We start from the raw sequence: 23,681 nt of genomic DNA on the forward strand, positions 1-23,681 counted from the left end.
CTTTTCTGCTATTAGCTGGTTGTTCTTTGCCTCTGCCTCTTGGATTGTACATCTTGTCAGCTTTGTGTATTATCACTTACATTACTTAATCATTTAGTTAAATAATGTAATTCATTCGATGGTTTTGGTAAATGAAAAAATCAAGTTAAACAGCAATTTAAAGCCATTTCTCTCATAATATGTGGTACATTTTTACATTTTTAAAATTAAATAAACCCTAACCCTATGGGATTATTTAAAAAATAATTGATCAAGTGAGGTAATCAAAGGAGGTAAGAGTCTGAGCCAGGTTTTAATGCACTCTTAAATAAAGATTGACGTAGACCATGGTGTCACAACACAGCTATTCACCACTGTCAGATTCATCCTGTCACCATGATCATGAATGGCTGTTCTGACAGACATTAAAAGCATCATAATTAACACATACTATTGACCTATACTTCCTGTTTCATTTATCCCATGAGCCCCCAAAAATCCCCTCCTGATCAGCAGTTTGAGAAGCTTCATTGATAGCTAAGCTCTCATCCCACAGGGGACCGGCTACCAGGAATCAGACCAGCTGGGTCAATGGTTAAATCAATATAATGCTTTGGTTCTGACTGTTGTCCTCCCCCTCCTCACCCCCTCTCTCCCCCGGACCCATTAGGAATACTATGACAAAGGAGAGTACGTCATCCGGGAGGGAGAGGAGGGCAGCACCTTCTACATCATCGCACAGGGAAAGGTAATGTGCACAGGACAAACACACAAGCACATCGTTTCGTTTATCATTTTTGTCTGGACCATCACACTGCAAGGCCTACTGTTCATTCATTTCAATTTAAACTTAAGACTATCCAAAAATGTCCTTGCTACTGCTGTGATTGTAAAACTTCATCTGTCTGTACAAAGACAGAGAGACAGATTACATTTTTCATCTTTTCTACATTTCTGCATGTATTTGTGTTATGACTAGTATGTTGCCATAATTGCAGTTTGGGACTAATAGTCAATATCAAAGCTGATCATTTATGTGTGAACAACTGTTTTGGTTATTACAGTAAAACAGGGTTTCCAGACATTCAGGGTCTCCACTAAAACCTCAATGGATGAAAGACACAACCACCTATGTAATATATAATATATTAGATATATTATTGTCTTTGCACAAAAGAGTTTGACAAGACTTAGCGTCTACAGCCATGCTGGCATCTAGCAAACAGTTGCTTATGGCTCTGAGGCTACATGTTATTGTCAGCCTGCTAACGTGCTGACAATCACGATGCTAACTTGCTGATGTTAAGCAGGCACAATGTTGTCCATGTTCCCATCTTAGCTGTTAGCATGGTAACATTTGCTTATTAAAACAAAGCACAGCCGAGGCAGATGGGAATGTTATTCATTTAGCAGGTATTAGGTCTGATGGTAGAAGAGGACAAGTTAAGGGATCACCAAGGTAATTAAAAATCATCCTTAGGGGACATGAATGTCTGTACAAAATGTCAAGGCAATACATCCCATAATTGACATTTAATTTGGCTGAAAAACAATAATTGCAGAATCAAGTAAATAAAAATAGCTGTAGGAAGGGAGGAAACAACATAATGTGCAAATATCCAATACTTGCATAAAGATTCAGCTAATTTTTAAAATAGTTTTTACCATTATTCGCATTGGTTATGATAGGATGTTACACATGGGCCTCACTGCTGAGATTTTAGAGCCATTTTCAGACTATGCAACAATGACACTCAATAGGGCCAGAGACACAAGCCTCAATCCTGTCCTTACAACAATAAAATAAATCCTCTGGTGCCTCGCTTAGACAATACTGCGTGGCGTCTCTACTGCACGGATCAGGATGCTGCTCCAGTCTTTGCAGCAAAGAATTTTTCTGTCAGTATGTGTGTGGAGTGGCTACAGAAATACATCTAGTCTTCCTCTCTTCCCAGCTATTTGGTTTCCACTTGAGTGTAAACAAAAGTGCATACGGCAGTAAACATAGCAGGTATGTCATCCTGAAAGTAAATCTGCAATTCAGCGGAGAAGAATCTCCTGGTAGCAACTTTCAACAATTAACTCACAGATTCATTGACTCAAGTGTTTTTTTAGAAACTGGCATTGTTGTGTTGTGTATAGAAATAATGACCAAAAAACAAGTTCAAATACAAACAAAATAAATGTATTTTCCTTCAATACCAGACCAGTTTTGATCAAACTGTATGTGAGTCTGGGAGGTGCTGGACTATGACTCACCCTCCTGTCTGTCTGATAAGTCAGCAACCTGACACCGGGGAGCGAGGGGAGATGGACAGGGGCCAGAGCTGTCCACAGGGGACATTGAAAATGCCATTATGAGCCGATGTGAGACAGCAGCTTCTCAGCGCAAAGCTAACCACACCAGAGAGAGACACATGTTGTTTGGTAGGAAGGGGGTAAATACAGGAAATGGCTGTACCATGCCCCACCCCCGTACCCCCTGACCAGGGAGGGAATAAACTCTTGAGAGCCCCTGCCACCAGGAAAAACAGGGGAAGTGAAGGTCAGAGGTCAAACCGGGACACTTAGCTAAAACTCACCCCGGCCGTTAATGTGGTGTTGTGATGCGTCATTGCGGCATTTCTTCGCCTGGATGGTTAACCTCGATCGGGGTGGGCCACTGGTTTTTAAAGCCTCACAAATTAAGAGGAAGTTCCACAGTATCCAAGCCACTGCAGTATTTTTGTTAAAAACTGCTCCTCTAAAGGCAGCACTTAGAGAAAGGACAAGCAGAATAAACAGATGCAGCTGATTAAAACCCTCTTACAATGAATGTGTCTATTTCGACAGCATGTCAAGAAAATATAGTGCATTAGCGCCACTTAATCACTCATAAACCATTATGTTACAATTACTATAACTGAATATGTCAATTATTTAAATTTCTTAGAATTTTAAATTTTTACAATGCACGTAAACATATTTGTAGGAAATTGAACGCAATCTGCACTGAACAGGAGATGACAGAATGAGGAAGTGAAAAAGCGCTTTAAAGATCCCGCTGTGTTGTGCAGGTGAAGGTTACCCAGACCACTGAGGCTCACAAGTTGCCGCAGATCATCAACACGCTGCAGAAGGGAGACTACTTTGGAGAGAAAGCACTTATAAGGTAAAAACAAACATTAATACCACCAGAGATTGTCATTTTACTCCCCTTTTACTCCTCTGGATTTTCTCTGTGGAAAGAAATAGCCAAGTTATGTTAAGTCATTTATATTTATACTGCCCAAAATTTAAGACACCCTCTGTTCTTAAGCCCAGGGACAAAGGATAAACTCCACAAAAAATACTTACAGCACAGAAAATAAAAAGAGGAAGAATCAGGGCTGTAAAAAGCTTATGGTAAATATGCAGCCTTTCAGAATCTGCAAAATAAGGAATTGTGCAATTTAATCTTGACTATGAACATACTTCATAAACTCATTATGTGTTATCTCCTGCTTTACCTGTCAATTATTACTTTTAAATTCTATTTTAATGTAGGTTTTTGAATATTATACAATAGTACACAACTGTACTGAAAATATTTTAGCAATATAAATGTTAAATCTTTTAGAGGAAGCACAGCTGTGCCCTTTATGGATGCACTTAAATTCCAAATGCCCTCCTAATCTTAAAATCGTTATCAAAACAGTGGGAGGAGTGAGGAATGTGTGTGTTTTTATGAGTGTGATGTACGTCTCTGTATCTTTCAGTGATGATGTCAGGTCAGCTAATATCATCGCTGAGGAGAACGGGGTGGAGTGCCTTGTCATCGACAGAGAGTGAGTATTCTGACATTTGAAGTGTAGTTTTCTGGTTGGTAAATGAACACCAATCCAAATATAGTTGCCTCTGTAACAGAAGAATCAAATAGCGCTTTATATTTACAGTTATTTGTACATCCAGAGCATTTGGTTTGTGTTTTCTTTCCCTCCCTTGCCTGTCCATTTCATGTTGTAACCGAGTAATGTTATGACAAAAAAAGATGACAAAAAAATGAGATGAGAAATATTTTGGCAGTTTTGAGTGGTGACCTACTAGGACTCGGCAACCTTATGTTGTGTTCTTTTTTGAGTTTTCTTCCACACTCAGTTCTGAAAAATTGCCAGCTGGAAAGGACCGTTCCAGTATGTCCTCCCATTTACTCTGCAGTCTAATGTGATTAACAACAACTACACAACAAAATGTGATCTTCCTTGGGAAACATACTAGGCCTGTGTATTGCAAGAATCTGGTGATACGATGCCTATCACGATGCAATATATTGGGATATGGTAAGCGAGGCGATATATAGCATTTTAGGAAAACTGCCATAGTATATTAAACACACCACCATATGCATACAAGCTGAGTAAAATGCAACCAGAACAGTGAGATCTGCATTTGTATTTATCACAGTTTTTATTTTATACTTTATACTCCCCGGGCACTTATGGCTGCCCACTGCTGCTAATGTATAGGATGAGTCATATGCAGAGGACACTTTTCCCCCCCGTATGTAAAATGCTCTGAAATGACAATTGGGCTAGAATAAAAAAAATAAAAAAGAAGCCTCTCAGCCAGCATTCCAGTGGTTGCATTGTTGACGTGCGGTTGTTGGTTTTCTAGGACATTTGATCAGACAGTGGGCACCTTCAATGAACTGCAGAAGTACCTTCAAGGCTACGTGGCAACACTTGATCGAGACGACAAGAAGAGACATGCCAGGTAGGTGCAGTGCTGTGTGCTCAGGATGGAATAGTGAATGAAAAGATGTGTTGAATGTTTGGTTGGAATAAAACAACTTAATCAGTCCCAGCTAAAATTCTTGACCCATTCAATTTTACTGAGAATGAAAGTATAAACCTAACATACCCATGTTTCTCATATTACAAAATCTATACTTATTAATGGTGGGTTGGTCCCTCTGTCCGTGCCTCCTCCCAGGAAGTCAGTGTCGCGTCACCAGAGCCAGCCACTGTCGCCAGACGTCATCCAGCTGAAGGAAATGGTGTCAGGGTTCCCTCCATCCAGGCCCTTCGACCACTTGGAGGTCATCGCTACTCTTGGGGTTGGCGGCTTTGGACGAGTAGAACTGGTGAGACCTGAATCTACAAAGCATTCTAGTATATTAACATTTAGGAATCTATTGGCAGAAATGGAATATAATATTCATAGGTATGTTTTGATTAGTGTATAGTCACCTGAAAATAAGAAATGCATGTACCTTAGAAAGAGACGTTTTTATCTACAGAGAGAGTGGGTCCTCTTTAACGGAGTCCGCCATGTTGAACTGCCATGTTTCTATAGTAGCCCAGAACAAATAAACCAAACACTGGCTCTAGATCTTTCACGTTTTTTGCAAGTTTAGCTGCCACTGTAATTTCTCCTACACGAGCGGTATTCAGTTTGTTGCAATCTGCAACTGCACTAGCTGTGCCTGTCCATGTTTATGCTGCCTTCACGCCATATAGAGTTAGTGAAAATACCATTTCACATAGACAAAGGGGTCATTATGATTTACATTTTTTCTTTTTCTGAAAGGTGAAATTTGCAGTAAATAATAAGAAAAGTGAAAGAAAACAAAGAGGGATTCCTTGTGACACATATTTTACGGGAACCAAAGCTCAACAATACATACATATTTATCCAACCATGTTAACTAACTATTCACTGAAATTAATGCCTGCAAGACTGTTATGTTGAAAGATAGATTGGTTTGGATATCTCAGACTGCCAAAGCCTCATTTTAACTTCAGATAAACTTTGATATATATTTTTTACACAGAACAGTGTAGATTTTGTCCACCATCACTTACATTGAAAGTGCATTAGGATTGGATATTTTCTCACTATGAACAGGAGATTATAGCTATCAAAACCTTTAACATGTTTTAAAGACAGACCTGAAAAAATGTGAACCTATCCTTTAGTGTTGTCAAATACAGTGCTTTTCCTGCTATGGCAAGTGAGTTGTGAAAAACATCTTCCCTGTTATTTCCATCGGCAGGTGAAGGTGCAAGGCGAGGACGTCACCTTCGCACTGAAGGTCATTAAGAAGAAGCACGTAGTGGACAACAGACAGGAAGAGCACATCCATTCTGAGAGGAAGATCCTCGCCGAGGCTCGGTCGCCTTTTGTTGTGAAGTCAGTCCTCCTGCTCAGCTTCCAATCCCATTTCAGTTTTTTTATCCTACATCATGAAGCTCTGCTCGATTAGTCTGGGAAAACAGTGCGGTGCTTATTAGTTTTTGATGAGATCACAGTTGAGGCCTTGAGCTGATTACATCTTCTCAGTGAAAATGTAGTTATTTGTTATGAAATATCACAGCAGTAGCTTTTCTTTGTCTTTTGTGAGATTACGATGATCCAATTTCACTGTATGCAGTGGAACAGACTCAGATATTAAAGCCATTCTTCACCTTCTGAAACACTCCTTGTGCTGACCTCCTCTTCATACACATGTATAAATTTGACCTTTTTCATATGTTTTAACAATTATCTCTTCATATTTCTAAGCTGTTTTCAAGACTGATGTAAGGCGATCTAAGATTTAAGACTACATAGGGTGACAGTGTGGTGGAGCGGTTAACATTCGCTCCGCTGTCTCAAGTGTCTTTGACTGTGATATTGAGTCTGTACATGCTCCTGGGTTGCTATTAACAATTTAGTCTGAAAGCATTACCACAAGGGTCAATTAAACTCACATTAGTTCACAAATTAAGCTAATTTGTGCTGTGATGTCTTTAAATTTATTATAGTTCACTGCAGTGCATTGTAGAAATAACCACTGGGGCTGCATTAATTAGCTCCCTGCTTACTGTTTATGATCTGTTTTGCATCATTAGTTCTCTCCCTGCTGCTTTTTTATATGTTGTAGTTTATCAGTTTCCTGTTTATGGTAGGATATCAAGCTTGAGTAATGCTGTGTTTTACCAAATGAAAGCTAATGTGGACTATTTAATTTAAGAAAATTATTATTAAATGTGACTACTCTCTACTAATTTTGCAGTAATAATTAAATTAAACGGAAAGAGGTGAGAGAAAAAAATCCTGCATCCTGAATATTATACAACCAGAAGAATAGTATTTTGTCAGATCAGATCCATTTTGTTTTTAATTTGTACCCTGAAAACTAAACAATAGTATACATATAAACAGGAGTAAACAAGTGCAGATCTTAAATGATAGAACAGCATGGCCATTGTTCTGTTTACATGAAACTTTTTACTTTGAACCTTAACTTGTCTTTGCTTGTCTTACCCCAGACTGTATCGCACATTTAAGGATAACAAATATGTGTACATGCTGCTCGAGGCCTGTCTGGGTGGAGAGATTTGGAGTCTGCTCAGAGACAGGTACGTGGGAACAACCACCAATCGTTGCCACTGATGCAGTTACATTTTGTGAAACCTTAACTAAACCACCATATTTAGCTTGTCTGTAAAATACCATAATACCAGCATTGTCATTTTGTTGCTAGATAGTTGCGTAAAGTGGAGGTGCTATTGTTAGCTTACCACTTAAAGAGGGAACCTTCTTGCAATAAGTAATGTCAAGTCCGGTTGTCATAAATCATCGAATAAGGGCTGCCTGCAAGTGGGTTCAGGTGCATTTGTGTAATGAGACCACTTCTGCTGCTTCTCTGCAGCATAGGATGTGACCCCGCTTGTCAGCAAAAAGTTTAAATTTGTCTTTCTTGTCTTTAGGGGGAGTTTTGATGAGTCCACTGCCAAATTCTGTGTCGGCTGTGTCACAGAGGCTTTCGATTACCTCCATCGCAAGGGTGTCCTCTACAGAGACCTGAAGCCTGAGAATCTTATGCTGGATACTGAGGGATACATCAAATTAGTGAGTGTGCTACCAGACTGGACATATTCTGTCTTTAAAAAACTGCAACCACAGCTGGCAGGCTGTTCTTGTTCTTAGATCCTTATTGTACAGAGCTTGAGGCCCTGTGATGAGCTGTGTGTTTATAGTAGCTATAAGTAGTCAAAATCACAAATGTGCATTGTAAATGTGGCTGGCAATTAAGGAAGCCTGCCTGGTATCACCAGACTAATTTGCAAATGCTTATTAGTCTGGAATCTCTCATTTCAATTCGATTTACAAGGGGCTGCAGACCAAAAATCCACTGGACGCAATTGTATAGTTCTACAACAAACTGGAGCAATAAAATGTGACCACCAGCCAATCAGAGCAATTATTCATGTGGTGTAGCACTGAGCAACACATGAAAGTCAGGTGGTGCTTGGTCCATTTTTAAGCAGGAAACAAATTCAAATTACAACTAAACAGTAAAATAAAATGTGTTTCTGAAAACATTTGATGTGAGAAATGGGCAATTCAAGAACAGAATCTTGATTCAGATTTGATCAGCACTGCCTAGTTTGACAGTTTGATTGGAGCTTCATGAGCCTGTGTGCTTCCCTAGGCAGACCTGCAGACTGGGCACAATTGGATCAATCAGAGCAGCGAAATGTGTGACTTTTTAAATCTGGACCAATGATGCTCCTCTGTCAATCATTGTGTAAAATCTGCCCCTGGCTTGATCCAGTTCAGTTTGAATGCAAGGGTGGCCAGACGCATCTGCCAGAGCAAATGAAATACCATGAGCTTGGCAGATTCGTCTGGTTCCCAAGCTTAAAGTTCCTCTTTCTAGCTTTTATGTATTTCATTGACTGCGGTTTTTACTATGTACTCATCAGGGGGTTATATGAAATACAGTGGTCTTAGTGGTCATTATTAATGTATTTTTCTGACAAAGCCAAAAGTTTCCTAAATGGACTGTTAAGAGGTAACTGATCAACTCTGCCTTTTCAGGTTGACTTTGGTTTTGCCAAGAAGATCAGATGTGGCCAAAAGACATGGACCTTCTGCGGGACACCAGAGTATGTGGCCCCTGAGATCATCCTCAACAAAGGCCACAACTTCAGTGTGGACTTCTGGTCTCTGGGTATCCTGGTGTTTGAGCTCCTTACTGGCAGGTTAGTTCATGTGGTCATCTGTGCTTCCAGTCTGCAGCAAGGTTTTGTTGGAGTAAAGCACCTTATAATCATCCTTCTTCTAGTTATCACTTCAATCTCCTTTCTGATTTGCAGTAATTATTGTTCGCTGACTGGAACAGTACTGCGGAAAAGCTTCAATACAACAGCTAAATCAAAGGCTCAAAGAAATTAAATCTCTGCCTTTTTCACCTCCACTCCACAGTCCTCCTTTCTCAGGGAGTGACCAGATGATGACGTACACTTTCATCTTGAAAGGCATTGAGAAGATGGACTTTCCCAAGAAGATCACCAAGAGACCTGAGGACCTCATACGCAAGCTATGCAGGTACAAGATCACACAGACGGAGCAACGGTTAAAAATGAACCTAAATCTATCACTTTTACTCAGCCACTAAATTTCTCAGAACATAATCTGATGATGGTTGCTCACATGACAAATTGCGTAGAGGAGACAAATGGTATCTGAAATGGGTCTGAATCATGTAATCCAGTCAAAATGCAGCCTTTGAGTGTTAAGTTAAACTGATATGCAACTAAATCAAGAGACTTTACCTCAACAACAAAATGCCAATCATAAATATTGATGTCCTGTATTTGAACAGCCCATAAAAGCAAGCAAGACTAGAGAAAAACAGTTGTTTCGCACCCTGATCTACTTTACAGGCGAAATCCCTCAGAGCGACTGGGGAACCTCAAAAATGGAATAACCGATATCAAGAAGCACAGGTAAGAAGGAACTGACTAATTTTGTTATTGATCTCAGTGGGAAGATTAGCCTTGCAAATTAGCACTGATTGAACATTATGAATGTGGGCCAGTGGTTTATAACCTCAGCAATTAGATCATCACTGAACACACTGTACAAGAGCAGTGGGATGCAAAACATGTTCAAAAGGCTTATCACATCATTGGACTTTAATACAGTCTTCATACTTACTCTTCTTACTTCTTACACTTACTTACGGATATGTTTTTATGTGCTCTCTATAATGTGTTTGAAGGTGGTTTAACGGCTTTAACTGGGAGGGACTGAAGGCGAGGACTTTACCATCTCCACTAAAAAGAGAAGTAAGTATAGATACTGCTGAACTACCATGGTAGCCAGAATAAGCACAGTGAAGTATCTCAATAAATCAATCTGTCACCCCTTTCTCCTTCATTAATTATCTTTCACAACAGCTTACAGGGCCGACAGATCACAGCTACTTTGACAGCTACCCTCCAGATGAGGACAGTCCTCCTGAGGAGCTGTCTGGTTGGGACATGGACTTCTGAGACCTTCTTCTCCATCTTTTCATTATTTTCCTTCCATTTTACACCTTAATGACCAAAACACAGACAAAGTGGTTTTCAGGTGACCTTACATCACCTTTGGCAGCCATGGTGGAGGTCCTCAGGTTCTGGGCAACACTTAGCTGCAATTAGCTGGTTAATTTATGAATTTAAGATTGGCTGTCTTAACACAAATGGACACTTATAGGAGAATTATCCTTTGAGTTTGACTGTGAACAGGTGTTAAACTCTTTAACAGCTTGTTATGTATAACTACCACTGTCCTTTTGGTTTTTATATCTGACTGGCACTACACTGGCTAAGTATAATGTAGTGGTAGTAGTGGCATGTTAGCATTAAAGCTAATATCTGTAATACTTAGCTACTGAGATTCTCTTCAATCTGGGGCAGTAAATAAACACTTAAATCCAACACAGCTGACAATGTTTGTTGGTGGGAAGCCAGTTAGGGATCATGTCCTTGTTGCTGCATTACTGTCCCTTTCTTAATGGTTGGGGCACTTGTTTAAAGCAAAGTAGGCATAGCAAAAACATCTGTGTCTGTTACTGTAGAGTTGGATAATAAGAACCAGCTGTGCATTGAAACCAGTTCCAAAGTTATAACAACTTAGAATTCAGTTCATCCCCAAAGATAACTTTTGAGTTGACAGTGGGTATTCGTATTAAGTTAAGTATTCATGTGTAAACACTGATGTAGTGTTTATAATATGGTGGACAGGAGCTAACACTCAAGTGTTACACAAAAGAAAACGGCAAGTCAAACAGCCAATATTATCCAATTTAATCACTTAGGTGAGGGAGTGGTATGTCATTATTTTCACCACATACTGTACCACATAGATACTTCACAACAGAGTGAAGCAAGTTAAAAAATGCAACATTAGATGCTTCATGTTTGTTGTAGTTTCAAAGTAATAGTAATAGTAACCAACTGTGTTAAACTTAGATACCTAAGCTTTCATATTGCTTTGGAGTAAGTTTTGAAACAGATCAGTGTCCGTTGTCACAGTATTATGTTTGTACATTCCTTAATCAATCTACACCCATATAATAATTTTTTACAGATACCTCTAAAATATGGTTTACAGACACTTTCCTCTGGGCCCTCGTGATGGCTCCAGATGTGGTTAGCCGGGAAATTAGTGGTGCAGCTGCAGTTTGTTTACATCTTCAGGAGGAATGGAAATGTGTGGGGAGGAGGTACAGTATGTGTGCGGAGACGACACTGCAAAAAGGCAAGCAACTTGACAACAAACAGAAGTAGAAATTCTACTTAACTGCTTAGACAGCATCTAACCACAATGCACTACTATCCCAAACAAGAAACACTTCTACTAAGAAGCATCAAAGGTTCCTTGTGCCAACAGTGTTATCCCCACTGTCCCTCCACTGCCCTAAGTAGACACACAAAAATATGAACACCTCCACTTAAGTTATGAGTGTGAGCATCCCGCAGCAGTGTGCCTGACCTGAAGAAATATTTACCTTTTTGAAGCTGAGTCAACTCTGCGGTTTCCAGCTTCTTAAGGAGAAAGGGAGTTGTGCTTGGTCTGAGGTGTTCATGATGTGAGGAGAGACAGCAAACTGAGCGGAAAACCTTCAGGGTTTAATATGAGGGGATTTTTAGGAGCTTAGGGTTAAAAAAAGATATGTATTTTCCATTTTTGAACACTTGAGGTTTACAGTAAATCGTGTACCATGCATCTATGTATATACTGTATACTGTGAAGCACAAGCATCAAAAATACACAATTTATACAATCCAAGCTACTTGTTCCTTTATGTATACCTTTAAAACTGGGTGAGTGGATTTTGTAAATATCACATATATGTATACAGTGAGTGGTGAATGTGTGTGTACAGTTTGTACAGTATGTGATAATGTCTGTGTATGGAAGAACCTGGAATTCTTGGAGAAGCTGTGGCCTTAAGATAATGACTACTAATTTCAAGATACAGCTGTTTGTTAATATTTCAGATATAGTTTCTGTTTTTTAAAAAGTTGACTTTTTGGAATTGAATTAAACACTTCTTACATTGGTCAATTTAAATTTGGTTTTATGCCACAATGGATTGTAATTATTTCTTTTATTTTCAGACCTTTCTCACTGTGGACATTTTGACTTGTCACACACAGGGGTATTTAGACATTAATAATAGCTGCATTTCATTGAGCTCAGTGCCAGACCTAACCTGCCACTTCATTCAACTTCATACATTCATACTGTTCATGTTAGCCAATTTCTGTTAGGCAGGTTTTGCCCTAACCAAACAGAGTGATGTCATTTATTTAGACATTTTTGGTTGCTATTTTTCCTGGTTGTAGCTAGCTAGCTGTAAAAAAGATGACATCCACATCCATAACCCTGCCCATTCGGCAAACACCCGTCCTGTTTGAACTGCTGAAGAGGGCAGGGCACCTAAATAAATCCATCATCAGTGTCATTACACTTGCTTTACTGCAATGACAAGTCAAAATGTCTGCCACCAGAATGGGCTGTTTCTTAATTTGTGTGGTTTCATGACTGAACTGTACCTCAAAATAAAGTTTTACAAAAACAAATGTAACCAAACTGCTCGAAGTCTCTATATATATATTTAGAACTCATGTTCACTTAACATCGTTAGCTCTCAAACATATCAAATGTCTCTAAGCCTATGTTCAGGCACTGGGGTACAAACATTTGTAGTGCAGTAGATTGTATCATTTAAGCACACATTTTACTGTAGTATCTACTGCTTCTGTCCACTGAATTTCAAAAATATTAATCTTGAATTTTATGCAGAATGGTACCAAGTGAGATTATAAAAGAAATACATTTAGCATATTTTGAGTTTGTGTGTTGTTTTGCGCTACTGCCCTTTTAAAACCTTCAGGTGTATAAACCAAAAAATCCTTGACAGATCTAAGTCTTGCATACTTTTATTCATTTCTTTGAATGCTTTGTAAGGTTGGTCAGAGCTCAGAGGGGGAGACCTTTAAACAGTTCACCACACTTTCACATCAGTAGTGACAAATGTCCATCACAGATATAAAGACCATCGACACATCAGAGCTTTTGATCCCCCTTTCCCAGACCACACCTCTACAAGATATGCAACATACAGAAAATAAATATTTGCATGTTAAAGGTCATTTCCATATACAAATATATTTTATGAAGCTTATTGTACAAGCATTTCTTTTTTTACCTACAGCATAACATTTACAAGATAGGATTTAACAGTGAAGTAGAGTAAGCTCTTGTAAACTGCTGATATACTGTACTGCATATTTGATACTTGCACTCCAAAAGACATTAGTGAAGTTTAGAAATGGGTCTCAAATGCAGCAAAAGCAGAGGCCCCAAAAACGACTCGTCAGCAGTCGTCATGTCTGCAATGTTGTACTGGCACAACCAGAGGAAGACACTCCATTCTACAGCATTGCTAAAATCTGTATTGGCACAAGATGAGGAAGCACAAACTGGAAAAAGTGTCAGTACAAAATATAAAAGTTAAAAAAAAATCTGCCCTTAGCTATTGACACAAAATAAATGTCTCTGAAATATCAAAATAGTTAATTATTTGAAACACATTTTAGAATAAATTTAACTGGCAATGTATTACTTATCAAAAGAATATGCACTATGTTCACTCATTGTAGACTATTTTGTACCATTAAAAAACTATTCTCAGCCGCTTGCTTTGACTTCAGCTTCATTGCAAACTGAGCTCCGTTCTCTGAATGACCGAGCCCCTCTGAACAGGTGATGAATCAAATCAAACTTTTTGAAAAGCAGAAATCCATCAATTCAAAAGGCACTCAAAGAGACATTAGAATGTCATCAACGTATAGTGAGCTATATACAAAAACAATGTACAAGTCTATAGAAAAAGGTTTGCTGCTATATTTCAGTCTATTTGCTCTGAATAAATATTTGATTTTATGAACTCTGACAATAATGCACAAACCAAAGCAAGATTACGACAAGTTAACTGCTCTTCCAGGTGTGCCTGTTGTTCAATGTAGACCTGACGTGAATACATGTTATCAAATAACACATCCCCTAAAGATTTATGTAAAATCTACTCTATACAGTAATATTAAAGGCTTATGCGACCCAGAAAAACAGATCAGCTCTCCATGATCGTTCAATATATTATATGTATTTTTCATCATTTTTGGTTTTCAATTTTTTTTAAATGGGTATAATGCACATCTCATTTTTGCACAGCTCGTTTTTGTTTTCTCTCTATTTTCATCTTCATCAGTTTCAGTTAGCAGAAGCATTTATGAGCTCTCTGCCACCAGAGAAACCAATTTACGGTAAACTACAATTAACTGTTTTTTCTTGGAGCTGAAAACACAATAGCATTTAGATGTTTAAGAACATAAAATCCAGGTGAAAGTTCAGATTTTCAGCCCATTTCAACCTTTAAAATTATTATTTTTTCAATGAAAATGGGTAAAAACCAAAAATGATGAGCCTAAAAGATATGTAAATAAAAACTGATTGTAGTGTATATTGACTTGATACTGACTTCTTTTTTTTGATATTTCTAGAAGCTTTCTGGCAGTTTAAAATGGTTTCTCTTCATAAATGTTATTCTATGCTGTAAATGTGATACATCATTTTAAACATGTGATGACATGTTCTGAACTTTAACAATGCCAAAACCAACAAAGTTCAGCCTGATATCAAACTCATAGTATTAATCCTCAATGCCTGCCAAGTCCCATGGCTTATTTGATTTCTTTCTGAACTTATCAGGTCCAACAAAGGTTTCAAGGTTTCCACACAAGCATCAAGTGGCTTTTAGAGTCCTGTGGTTTTACACTTGTAATAAAAACATGGTGACAGCCCTTGTTTGATGTAGTAGTTTCTCCTTTTGATATGCTTTATCCCTTTATCTTTAAAAATGACATCTGAAGTTCACTTCTAAAGCTTGAACATTTTCTTGACGAAGCAATGGTGTAATGGGTCTCCCCATTCCAAATGTTAATGAAGACCACATATGAAAGGTAGCTTACTCATCCGCATATAATAAACTCTTAAAATGTGGGTTCTGTACAACAATGGAGCAGTAATCTAAACACAAATATGTACGGCTATCTACTGTACCGCCTACATCATAATTCTGGCTTTGGAATCTAATATATCTCTCTATAGCAGCCAAGCCAATAATTATACAATAACTTCTCATATAGTGAATAACACAGTGATAGTACAGACATAAATACATACACATAGTAACAAAAACCATGCAAGTGTGAGTCTGACTTTGTGGTAATAATGACCAAAGACAACTTCAAGCTATGAAGGAGAGAAAGATGAGAATGACTCCCCCCCGCCCCCCAGAGGCATCAGTTCAAACTGAGGTCATTTTTCCTGAAAAGTGTTTTTTCCTTCTGTTTTTGTCTCTCTTATGCCTTGCTGGTAATTGTATAGCTTGATAGTGAGTTCATGATTGCATTCACCCTGCTATCACCCAACAGATAACAGAGCAGTGATGATAAAGACATAGAGATAAACAGTGGTGCCGGTGGTAAAATTGGAGCATGGAGATTTGACTTTCCATTCCAGTTCTCTTCCACGAGGATAACTCACACAATCCATTCCTTCCCGTGAACGGACCAGTCTCCTCTTCACCTGGAACAACAGGAAGTACTCTCCTCCAGTGCAAAAGGGAAGTTGCGTTCAGCGGGTGTTTGTAAGTGAATAAGTGTATGACTGAAGAAACAGGAGGAGAGTGTCGTTCAGGCTGCATGAGTTGATTTTTTTTTTTTTTCTTTTCTGTATGATGAGTTTTATGTGAACAGGCGTTAAAGGAAAAAAAAAACTATCTACAGGCACAAGAATCTACAGTCATGTTGGGGTAGACTTTCAGCACCACGTTCTTGTCCTCATCAAAGAAGAGGATGCTGAGGGAAGACATCTTCTCTGGGACGCAGCACGGCTCAGGGATGCCTGGGACGACGCCCACTGCCCGCACTATACTCTGGATGGTGGCATGGTTAGAGGGCTTCAGAGCCTAAAGCAAAGGGACAAAAGGGATTTAAAAGGGTTCTTTAAAATTAAACATTTTCCTTTGACAATATTCAGTAACGCATTCCTGATCGCTCTGTAGAGTAATGTCATTGTTTTGCATATTGCTACATAGCTTAAAAAGGGGCAAGGTTTCTAACAACATAATTTTGACAATGATTCCTCTCAGGAATACTCAAGAGACTCAAAAGAGCCATCACTAAAAGGAAGTCTGACATAAAAAACATTAAGTGACAATTTTTTAAACTGCTTTACCAAACTTATTTGAAAAAAAAGCATAGTTAACAGTTTAATTAGTATCCAAATTGGCCATTACTGACATCTGTCACAGTTGAGAACAGAGAATGAGTTCCTTATTCAGTTTTTAATACCTTACTTGCCGTAGTGCATGCATACAGTTCAGGTGTGCTCATTTTTGGTTTTACCTCCAAATAAAGTGCTTTAGATAATCTTGATGAACTGTCAACCTGTCTGACTGCTCATTCTGTGCCCCATCCGACTTTGTTGCAGTGATGTTGTTATCTGAGCAATTACTTACTTACTTAGTACAGTATTATCATAACCAATGAAATGGTGGCCAAATCTATGAGAATATACCAGAATTTGCCATCAAGAGTCCTAGAGAGCCTCTTTTTTTTACTATAGCATTCATCTTTTGGATCACAGAGGATATTGTTCAGTGCATCCAACGAGCAGCTGCAGGTAGATCAAAATCTGAGTTCTAGCTCTATCCCTAGCAGTCCACACACCTGATCAGCTGCTTCATGTCTTAGCAGGATAAGACATAAGGGACAGGGCTATTCCCACACTTTGTAATAAACTAGGCAGAGCAGCTCTTAATAGTAGCCATTTAGCAGCTTCTAAAGCTTTAACCTGGCAAAGGAGCAACATCACAGGCCTGTCTGACTGAGCAGCAAACCTGCAGGAGAGGGAGGGGGTTGCCTTACGCCCTAGGCCCTACTTCTGGGACTAATTACATCCGACTACAAAGGCCGGCGACTCCGAGGTAATGAATTAAGTGGATGGAAGTTGTGCATTCCGGCCATGTTTAAAATACCTGTGATGTTATCTTGTCATCAGGGCCACAAGCTATGAAGGGAGCTGATGTTTAACACCATTGGAGCACAAGTTTCTTTGTTTTTTTTCACTTCTTTGTATGTTCCTTTAAATGTGTAAAATCATGTGCTATGTCATCTGCAACTGAACCGAAACTTTCAAGACTGGCATGAATTACCGGAGTTGCTTCCTTCAAGGTCTTTATTCGCTCTCCTTGAGCAGTTCAGGTGTTTTTTTATTGATTTTTGATGTCAAGGTCAGCCACCTGCTCCCCAGGAAGTTGTACAAGGACTATTTTTCACTTCTTGTTACAGAAGCATTTTCGATTACATCATCTGTAGTTTGACCATTTGACTGCATGTTTAGTCCAGTAAGGCTTCAGTTTGGACTTTCTTTTGTTGAATTATATAAATTAAATTCTGATGCATATCTGGAAATATCTTAATTCCTAAGATATACCGTAGAACAGAAATACATGAAGGAGAACTTCTAACTGTGCGACCACTATAACTAGCATATCGTGACAGATGAAGATTAAAGCAGATGGCATACATTTACGTCTGTTTCTTTAGTATTATCATCTATAATATAAGACAGATAGGCTTCAGGGACTTCTGATGTTAATGTTATCCAGGTGAACATACTACAGAGCAGTAATGGCAATGGTAAACGAGGGACTGAAAGCTTAATGGCCTGATGTACTGATAGCTCAACATAGCCTGTTTTATTTACATAATATATACCATAGTGCTTGAAAAAGCACAGTGTTTGAATGTTAAACATACAGTAGTCGTCTGTACTGTACTGAGTTCTGGTGTTATATCATATGTATTCTATGCATCAGTAAACATTTATCTGAACCAGAACATTTAAAAAACATTTATATACGTTTAGAAAACCCGGTGACAAAACAGATTAGGATGCTGGCAAAAACTGAAAAAAGGTTCAAATACAAAAAGAAGAAATAATGCCTTTCCAAGTGGCGGTGACCATCACTTGGTTTCCAATTTGTAATTTAAAACAAGAAGGTTACAATAACTGTTGGAAGTATAACCCAGTGCAGTGGTTCCCAACCCTTTTGGCTTGTGACCCATAAAAGCAAAGCAATGTCTACTTGTAACCTGTTGTCACAAGTTGCATATTTCTTTGGGTTATGAAATAATCCCGTAATGTGGTCTGCTTTCCGGTTACCGACCCTCGGGTTGGGAACCACTGCAGAAGTGCACTACAAGACTCGGAATCTCACCTTTGGCATGGGGAACTGGCAGGACCCTGAGCAGTAGTAGGCATCAAACGACTTTGGTGAAATAATCCATTCACTCCATCCAATGTCAGCAAAGTCCACTTTTAGGTATCTTCGAGCGCAGTTCCTAGGCTCGTTCCATTGCTTCTTTCGCGCCTTTTTTATCGTCTGCTCGTCGAACTGCAGGAGGGGCATCTTGTGCCGCTGATTCTTGCGTGTCTTTTTACGTGGCCGACGGGCCTGCTTGTTTTCATAAGGTTCATATGGACTTGTCTCATCCCACCCGGTCGTCTCGTAGGGGTACTCGGGCCCGGGAAGTTCATTGTTTTGCAACGGAAGCAGAACGTTGACCGAGCGCTTGTGCCTGGGCTGCGGCTGTTCTTGTTCAGTGTTGTTTCGCTCACGCAGTCCAAGTTTATGGAAACTGTGTGAAATGGAGCCCTCCCCTCCCACCGGATGGTGTCTCTGGAGGGTGGCTACCACACTTTCAGGTTCTGAAATGGCAGAGTCATTGGCGTAGACCAGGATGTACGGTGAGCGGTCCGACAGGAGCTTCTTCCACGGCTGGGGCCCTTGTGAAGCCACATCAATCCCAATCAGCAGCTCGTCGTGGTTTTTGGCCTGGTTGACCACACGAGTTATGTCCTTCCACTGCCAAGATATGAAGTCCCTGTAGAGGGTGGATACATTGATCCGAAAGTGTCCCAGAGTCCTCATCTTGTTATCCACAGAGGCGAAACTCCAGATGACCATGTGGATATGGCTGTGCCTCCGGGGGCCGTGGCGGCCACAGCTTTTGGACCTGGAGCAGCCCTGGGTGCTGTTCTGAAGGTCTCCAATGTAATAATGAAGAGTGGCTGACAGAACGTCTTCTGACTTGGTGAGGGAGGTGAGGTTGAAAATCTGCAGCTGCTTCTTGTTTATTGTACCTGTGTATATAATGAGTAATATTACTTACACAGCACAATTGAGAAGGATTTCAAAAGTTAAACCATGGCTTTCCCTGTATTAATTAATGCTTACTAATTATAATGATAATATGTATTTATGTACCTTTTCCTGATCCAACATGCTTAGCCATGCAGATACTATTGGTTTTATTTGCCCATGTTATGAAATGTCTGTCAGGTTTTATGCCTCCACCCCAATACAATGGTATTTGGTTTGTGGTTCGAAAGATTTCAAAAATGATGTTTAGAAAATTCAAAAGCAATATCTCTTCTCAGAAGTTCACCATTATGCTGGAGAATCCACAAAACACACTTAATAGTTTCTCTTTCTTCAACAGGTAGTAGTTTCACTGAAACCCTTTTACAGTGAGGTCTGCGCATTATCCAGACTAACCAGGGCAGGGTTCAAAACCTGGGCAAATAAAACCAAAACTATCTGCATGGCTAGATACCACTGAGGGCTTGAGAAAATGTGTTTTTAATTTGGGTGAACTGACCCTTTATATGCTATGACATGCAGCTACCAGGCGATAGGAGGCAGTATAATCTAACAAACTTTGACCCTAAATGGAAACTGTGGAAACTGGTCGTCCTTGTTAGTGCTCACGTCTAAGAGACAATAACACAGCGTAGCCTTTAAGCAATTTGGAGCTTAATAACATTAGAGTTGCTACAGCAGTTCCTAGAGAAAACACTAATAAAAGCAGCTTAAATGCAGAAACTCACTGCAGTGAAAACTCTGGAATTCTGCCGCCATACAGACAGGCTGGGCAGCTGCCAGATGCTGGCCCGAGGGGAAATCTATCTCGACTATCTGACACTAAAATCTTAAGGTGTGAAAACATTTGTGTCCGCAAACAATTCGGAGCTGCATGCAGAGATCCGATGTGGAATCTCTGGTCCGGGCACAGGGAAGGAGTAACAGGTTGATCACATTTCCATGACTGGATCAACAGGTGTATTTCACTTTCAGCTCAATAAACCAGCACGACTGGCACCATTGTCCACCTTTTTTTTTATGTCAAAAGCTAAATTGGATAATAAACATGTTTATACTCAAATGTATATGTATGTGTGGGATTTTTTTTACCAAATATGCCCAAACTGCGCGCACATTCTGTGGCCACACAGCTCGGTACACTTGCAATGTGCGGATAATTCCATGTGAGCAAGGCAGGAGACGTTGCCAGATTCAGTTTACATTTAGCAGAATTCATGCAAGACAAGGTATGCATTTGGCGACTGGTAGTACTCAACTGTTTTTAACGTGCGTAAAATGTTGGATACCTACCCCAGTGCGCTTTGAAACTGCGGACAGTGTTGCCGTCCTTGAAGGGAAATCCAGCCCGGTTGTACTTGGCGTAAAGCATCTGCATGTGTTCCGTCATTGTATCCTGTAAAAGCAGGTCCTGGTCGTCTTTCGCAGTGTGCTTTTTATCCACCGAATGCGTAAAATCCACCTTTCGTCTCTCGGGGAAATTGTCTATTTTCAGCATCGCGCAGTATCCAACGCACAGATAACTCCATCCATAAAGCAGCACGACCACAAACCGAGAGTAGAGAGCCATGCTTGAGCCAAAGCGAAGGTAGCAGCAGAAAAAATAAAAGTTTTGGAAAACCTAGCACGTTTCCAAAAGTGATCCCTATCTCCAAAAAGACATACCATCACCTGAGGAGTCCTCCTCTGTTAGAACATGATACCATCACCTTTGACACCAATCACAGCAAGACAGGAAGGTGGGCAGGGGAAAAAAATGAGAGCGTTATCCAAGTTGTCTCTCTGCTTTTGGTAAGCTGCAGGTCTAAACGTGCTTACAGTCAGTAAATGACAAAAGTTCCGACGCACAGCAGAAGGTGTAATGGAGCAGATGCGGGAGAACTAAGCTGCTAAAACAGCGACGCTCCTGGTTTTGTATCCGAGCTCTGAGCTGATTTCAGGACCAACAGTCAACCGTTCCCCCGTCTCAGCTTTCATTGAAGGTAAAGCATGTTGTGCTTGGTATTATAGGGCTTGTGGGACCAGCTGGGTATTCCTCTCTCACACACGTACACACACACACACACACACACTCAGAGAGAGAGAGAGAGCTTCCTGTTAAAGATACTTTTACGCACATTTAGCCAGGGGACAAATTATCTCATGTTATCAGAAGCTGAAGGAGGCTGTTTTGTCAGTTGATAAGAGGCGGATTTTTAAAAAATGTTTTATTAAAGCGATTTATTGCACTGATTTCCACTGCTGCCACAGAACAGCCCCTCCATGCGTAATTTCTACTCCGCAGAGCTGTGCGTCTGGGCCGCGCTGCTGAATGAAGCGGCTTATTGTCGGCATTAAAGGCTCTCTCCCCTATTTAGTTTAGTTCAATGGAGTTAAGCACACACATCCTGTACCATCCGGATGCTGTACTGTGCCCCCCACGCTCCCCACCGTCCCCCAAAACAGCCCATCCCCGTCCAGCCGCCCTCCACCCCCCGCCACTGGGCTTCTCTTTCAGGGGCACTCGGGAGGAAATGATTAGGGCATTTCACCGCCCTTGGACATCTGATGGCAATAATATTAGCATGCCATGTCCTTCATAGGAGTCAACATACTGAAAGGGTTTAACCCCTTCAACTGGGAGGAGATGGGCAGGAGAGAATTCATATAGAAAAACAACAAAGCAGCAGCAAAAGATCTATCAATTAATCTGCACTTTTTCAGACCTGTAAAAACATGCTTTTTATGTTTTTCTTAATACTCAAAATGAAGAAATAAATCATAGATGGAATGTATTTTTACCCAGAACAAAGACCTGTAACTTTGTCCCTGTAACTTATATTGACCAGTAAGAATAGGAGGGATGATCTGACTGATTGTATTACTAGACTTGAAAAATGTGAACCTACCCTTTAACATAAGGCCTGGAGGTTCTGTATATCCAACAAAGGAACTCAATCAAAAACTGATTCAAGAGCTAATCTGAAAGAGCTCAACATACTTATCTTAAGTCATATATGTTTATGACACACATCCATGCACAGTAGCATGTTTTTATGGTTTTACTGCTGCTGTTAGTACTCTGCTGAAAAAGAACCTTCAATGAATTCACCCTTATTCAGATTGTTTAATCAACCAAGGGTATTGATGAATTCTTCTTACATGCCTGGCAACATTTTTTCTTTTAAATTAAGACTATATTGTTGCATTGTCTCAACAGCATTATTGTTACCAGCCTGCTGCTAGTAGGTTCCAAGGTCCATTGTAATCATCTATCCATGACAAGTCATGTACATTTAAAATGAAATGGCTAAAATGAAATCTCTCATCAAAAGCTGCAACCTAAAATGCTATTTTGGTCAACACTGTAATTTTTTTATATGCATGAATTTTCACCATGCCATAGTGTTCTATGTTTGCTTTATATTAGGGTTGAGAGCTTGGTAATGAAATGCTAAATGCTAAAAAGAGGCAAAACTACATGAAGAGATGTTCAAATTTAGGGTGAAACTGAGCTTGTTACATTGCAAAGGCTAAAGAGTGACTAAACTATCTAAGGCCCAGTTTAGTCTGAATCCACCTCTTTACCTCATGTTGTGTATATTAGGGGCAAGTCAGGCCTCAAACTAATAAAACCACGCTTCAGTTAAAACCCTAACAGCTTAAAAGCCCAATAAAAAAAATGAAGAAGGATATAGCCATTTAAATTAGACTTTATTGTGAAATCATTACTATTTACAGACACATGATCTGTGTGGGTGAGTTCCAGCAACTTGTTTTTTTTTTTTTTTTTAGGTTTGGCCTTCTACAGAGTCAAGGCCCACTAAAAGTAGCCTGTGCATTTCCTGAGTGATACTTGTTTGTCAATTAAATTGCCTTTTTTTCATGTGCACATCTGCTGTTTTCATTGCTAGGTGTTTGGTAATGACTGATGCCACTTTCAGGGAGGGAGAGCAGAGCGGGGCTGTTCCATCACCATCACTGGACCACATGAATGAGCTGTGGCCTGTAAACCTAAACAGCTGTAGATGAGGGTGAAATGATCATTTGCCACCCGGTCAGTTACTTCCAACACATAAAAACAACAAAACAAAGCAGTGCAGATAGTGAGATAGTCAGGTGGATGGTTTGGCGATTACGACAG

The 23,681-nt window shown here is 39.7% G+C and overlaps 2 protein-coding genes across 2 annotated transcripts in view; one reads left to right on the forward strand and one right to left on the reverse strand.

The window, feature by feature from the left end:
- Nucleotides 1-12,814, forward strand: part of prkg2 (protein kinase cGMP-dependent 2) — a 27,801-nt gene extending 14,987 nt beyond the window's left edge. The window contains exons 7-19 of the mRNA XM_035657650.1: nucleotides 650-727; nucleotides 3,036-3,130; nucleotides 3,717-3,785; nucleotides 4,612-4,710; nucleotides 4,930-5,080; nucleotides 5,993-6,129; nucleotides 7,251-7,340; nucleotides 7,692-7,833; nucleotides 8,806-8,969; nucleotides 9,193-9,315; nucleotides 9,654-9,716; nucleotides 9,992-10,058; nucleotides 10,170-12,814. Coding sequence (XP_035513543.1) covers nucleotides 650-727; nucleotides 3,036-3,130; nucleotides 3,717-3,785; nucleotides 4,612-4,710; nucleotides 4,930-5,080; nucleotides 5,993-6,129; nucleotides 7,251-7,340; nucleotides 7,692-7,833; nucleotides 8,806-8,969; nucleotides 9,193-9,315; nucleotides 9,654-9,716; nucleotides 9,992-10,058; nucleotides 10,170-10,265 — 1,374 coding nt within the window. The 3' untranslated portion in view covers nucleotides 10,266-12,814. The remainder of the gene's footprint in view (nucleotides 1-649; nucleotides 728-3,035; nucleotides 3,131-3,716; nucleotides 3,786-4,611; nucleotides 4,711-4,929; nucleotides 5,081-5,992; nucleotides 6,130-7,250; nucleotides 7,341-7,691; nucleotides 7,834-8,805; nucleotides 8,970-9,192; nucleotides 9,316-9,653; nucleotides 9,717-9,991; nucleotides 10,059-10,169) is intronic.
- Nucleotides 12,815-13,199: 385 nt separating this feature from the next.
- bmp3 (bone morphogenetic protein 3) lies at nucleotides 13,200-21,541 on the reverse strand. The gene is made up of 3 exons (XM_035657748.1): nucleotides 20,852-21,541; nucleotides 18,614-19,539; nucleotides 13,200-16,297 (listed from the first exon to the last, which is right to left on the reverse strand). The coding sequence occupies exons 1-3, from the start codon at nucleotides 21,126-21,128 to the stop codon at nucleotides 16,106-16,108; spliced, it is 1,395 nt and encodes a 464-aa protein (XP_035513641.1). The 5' UTR covers nucleotides 21,129-21,541; the 3' UTR covers nucleotides 13,200-16,105.
- Between the last annotated feature and the right edge of the window lie 2,140 nt (nucleotides 21,542-23,681).

The sequence above is a fragment of the Morone saxatilis genome, unplaced genomic scaffold, assembly GCF_004916995.1.
Source record: "Morone saxatilis isolate NCDOM2014 unplaced genomic scaffold, NCSU_SB_2.0 Contig16, whole genome shotgun sequence".
Taxonomy (NCBI): Eukaryota; Metazoa; Chordata; class Actinopteri; family Moronidae; genus Morone; species Morone saxatilis.

Bases quoted from the DNA above. Each gene is read 5' to 3' on its own strand.
- bmp3 (XM_035657748.1), bottom strand. From the start codon at position 21,128: ATGGCTCTCTACTCTCGGTTTGTGGTCGTGCTGCTTTATGGATGGAGT. The intron at 19,540-20,851 runs GTAGGTATCCAA...TTATATACACAG, and splicing joins CAGTTTCAAAGCGCACTGGG to GTACAATAAACAAGAAGCAG. The intron at 16,298-18,613 runs GTGAGATTCCGA...CCTTTGCTTTAG, and splicing joins GCCAGTTCCCCATGCCAAAG to GCTCTGAAGCCCTCTAACCA.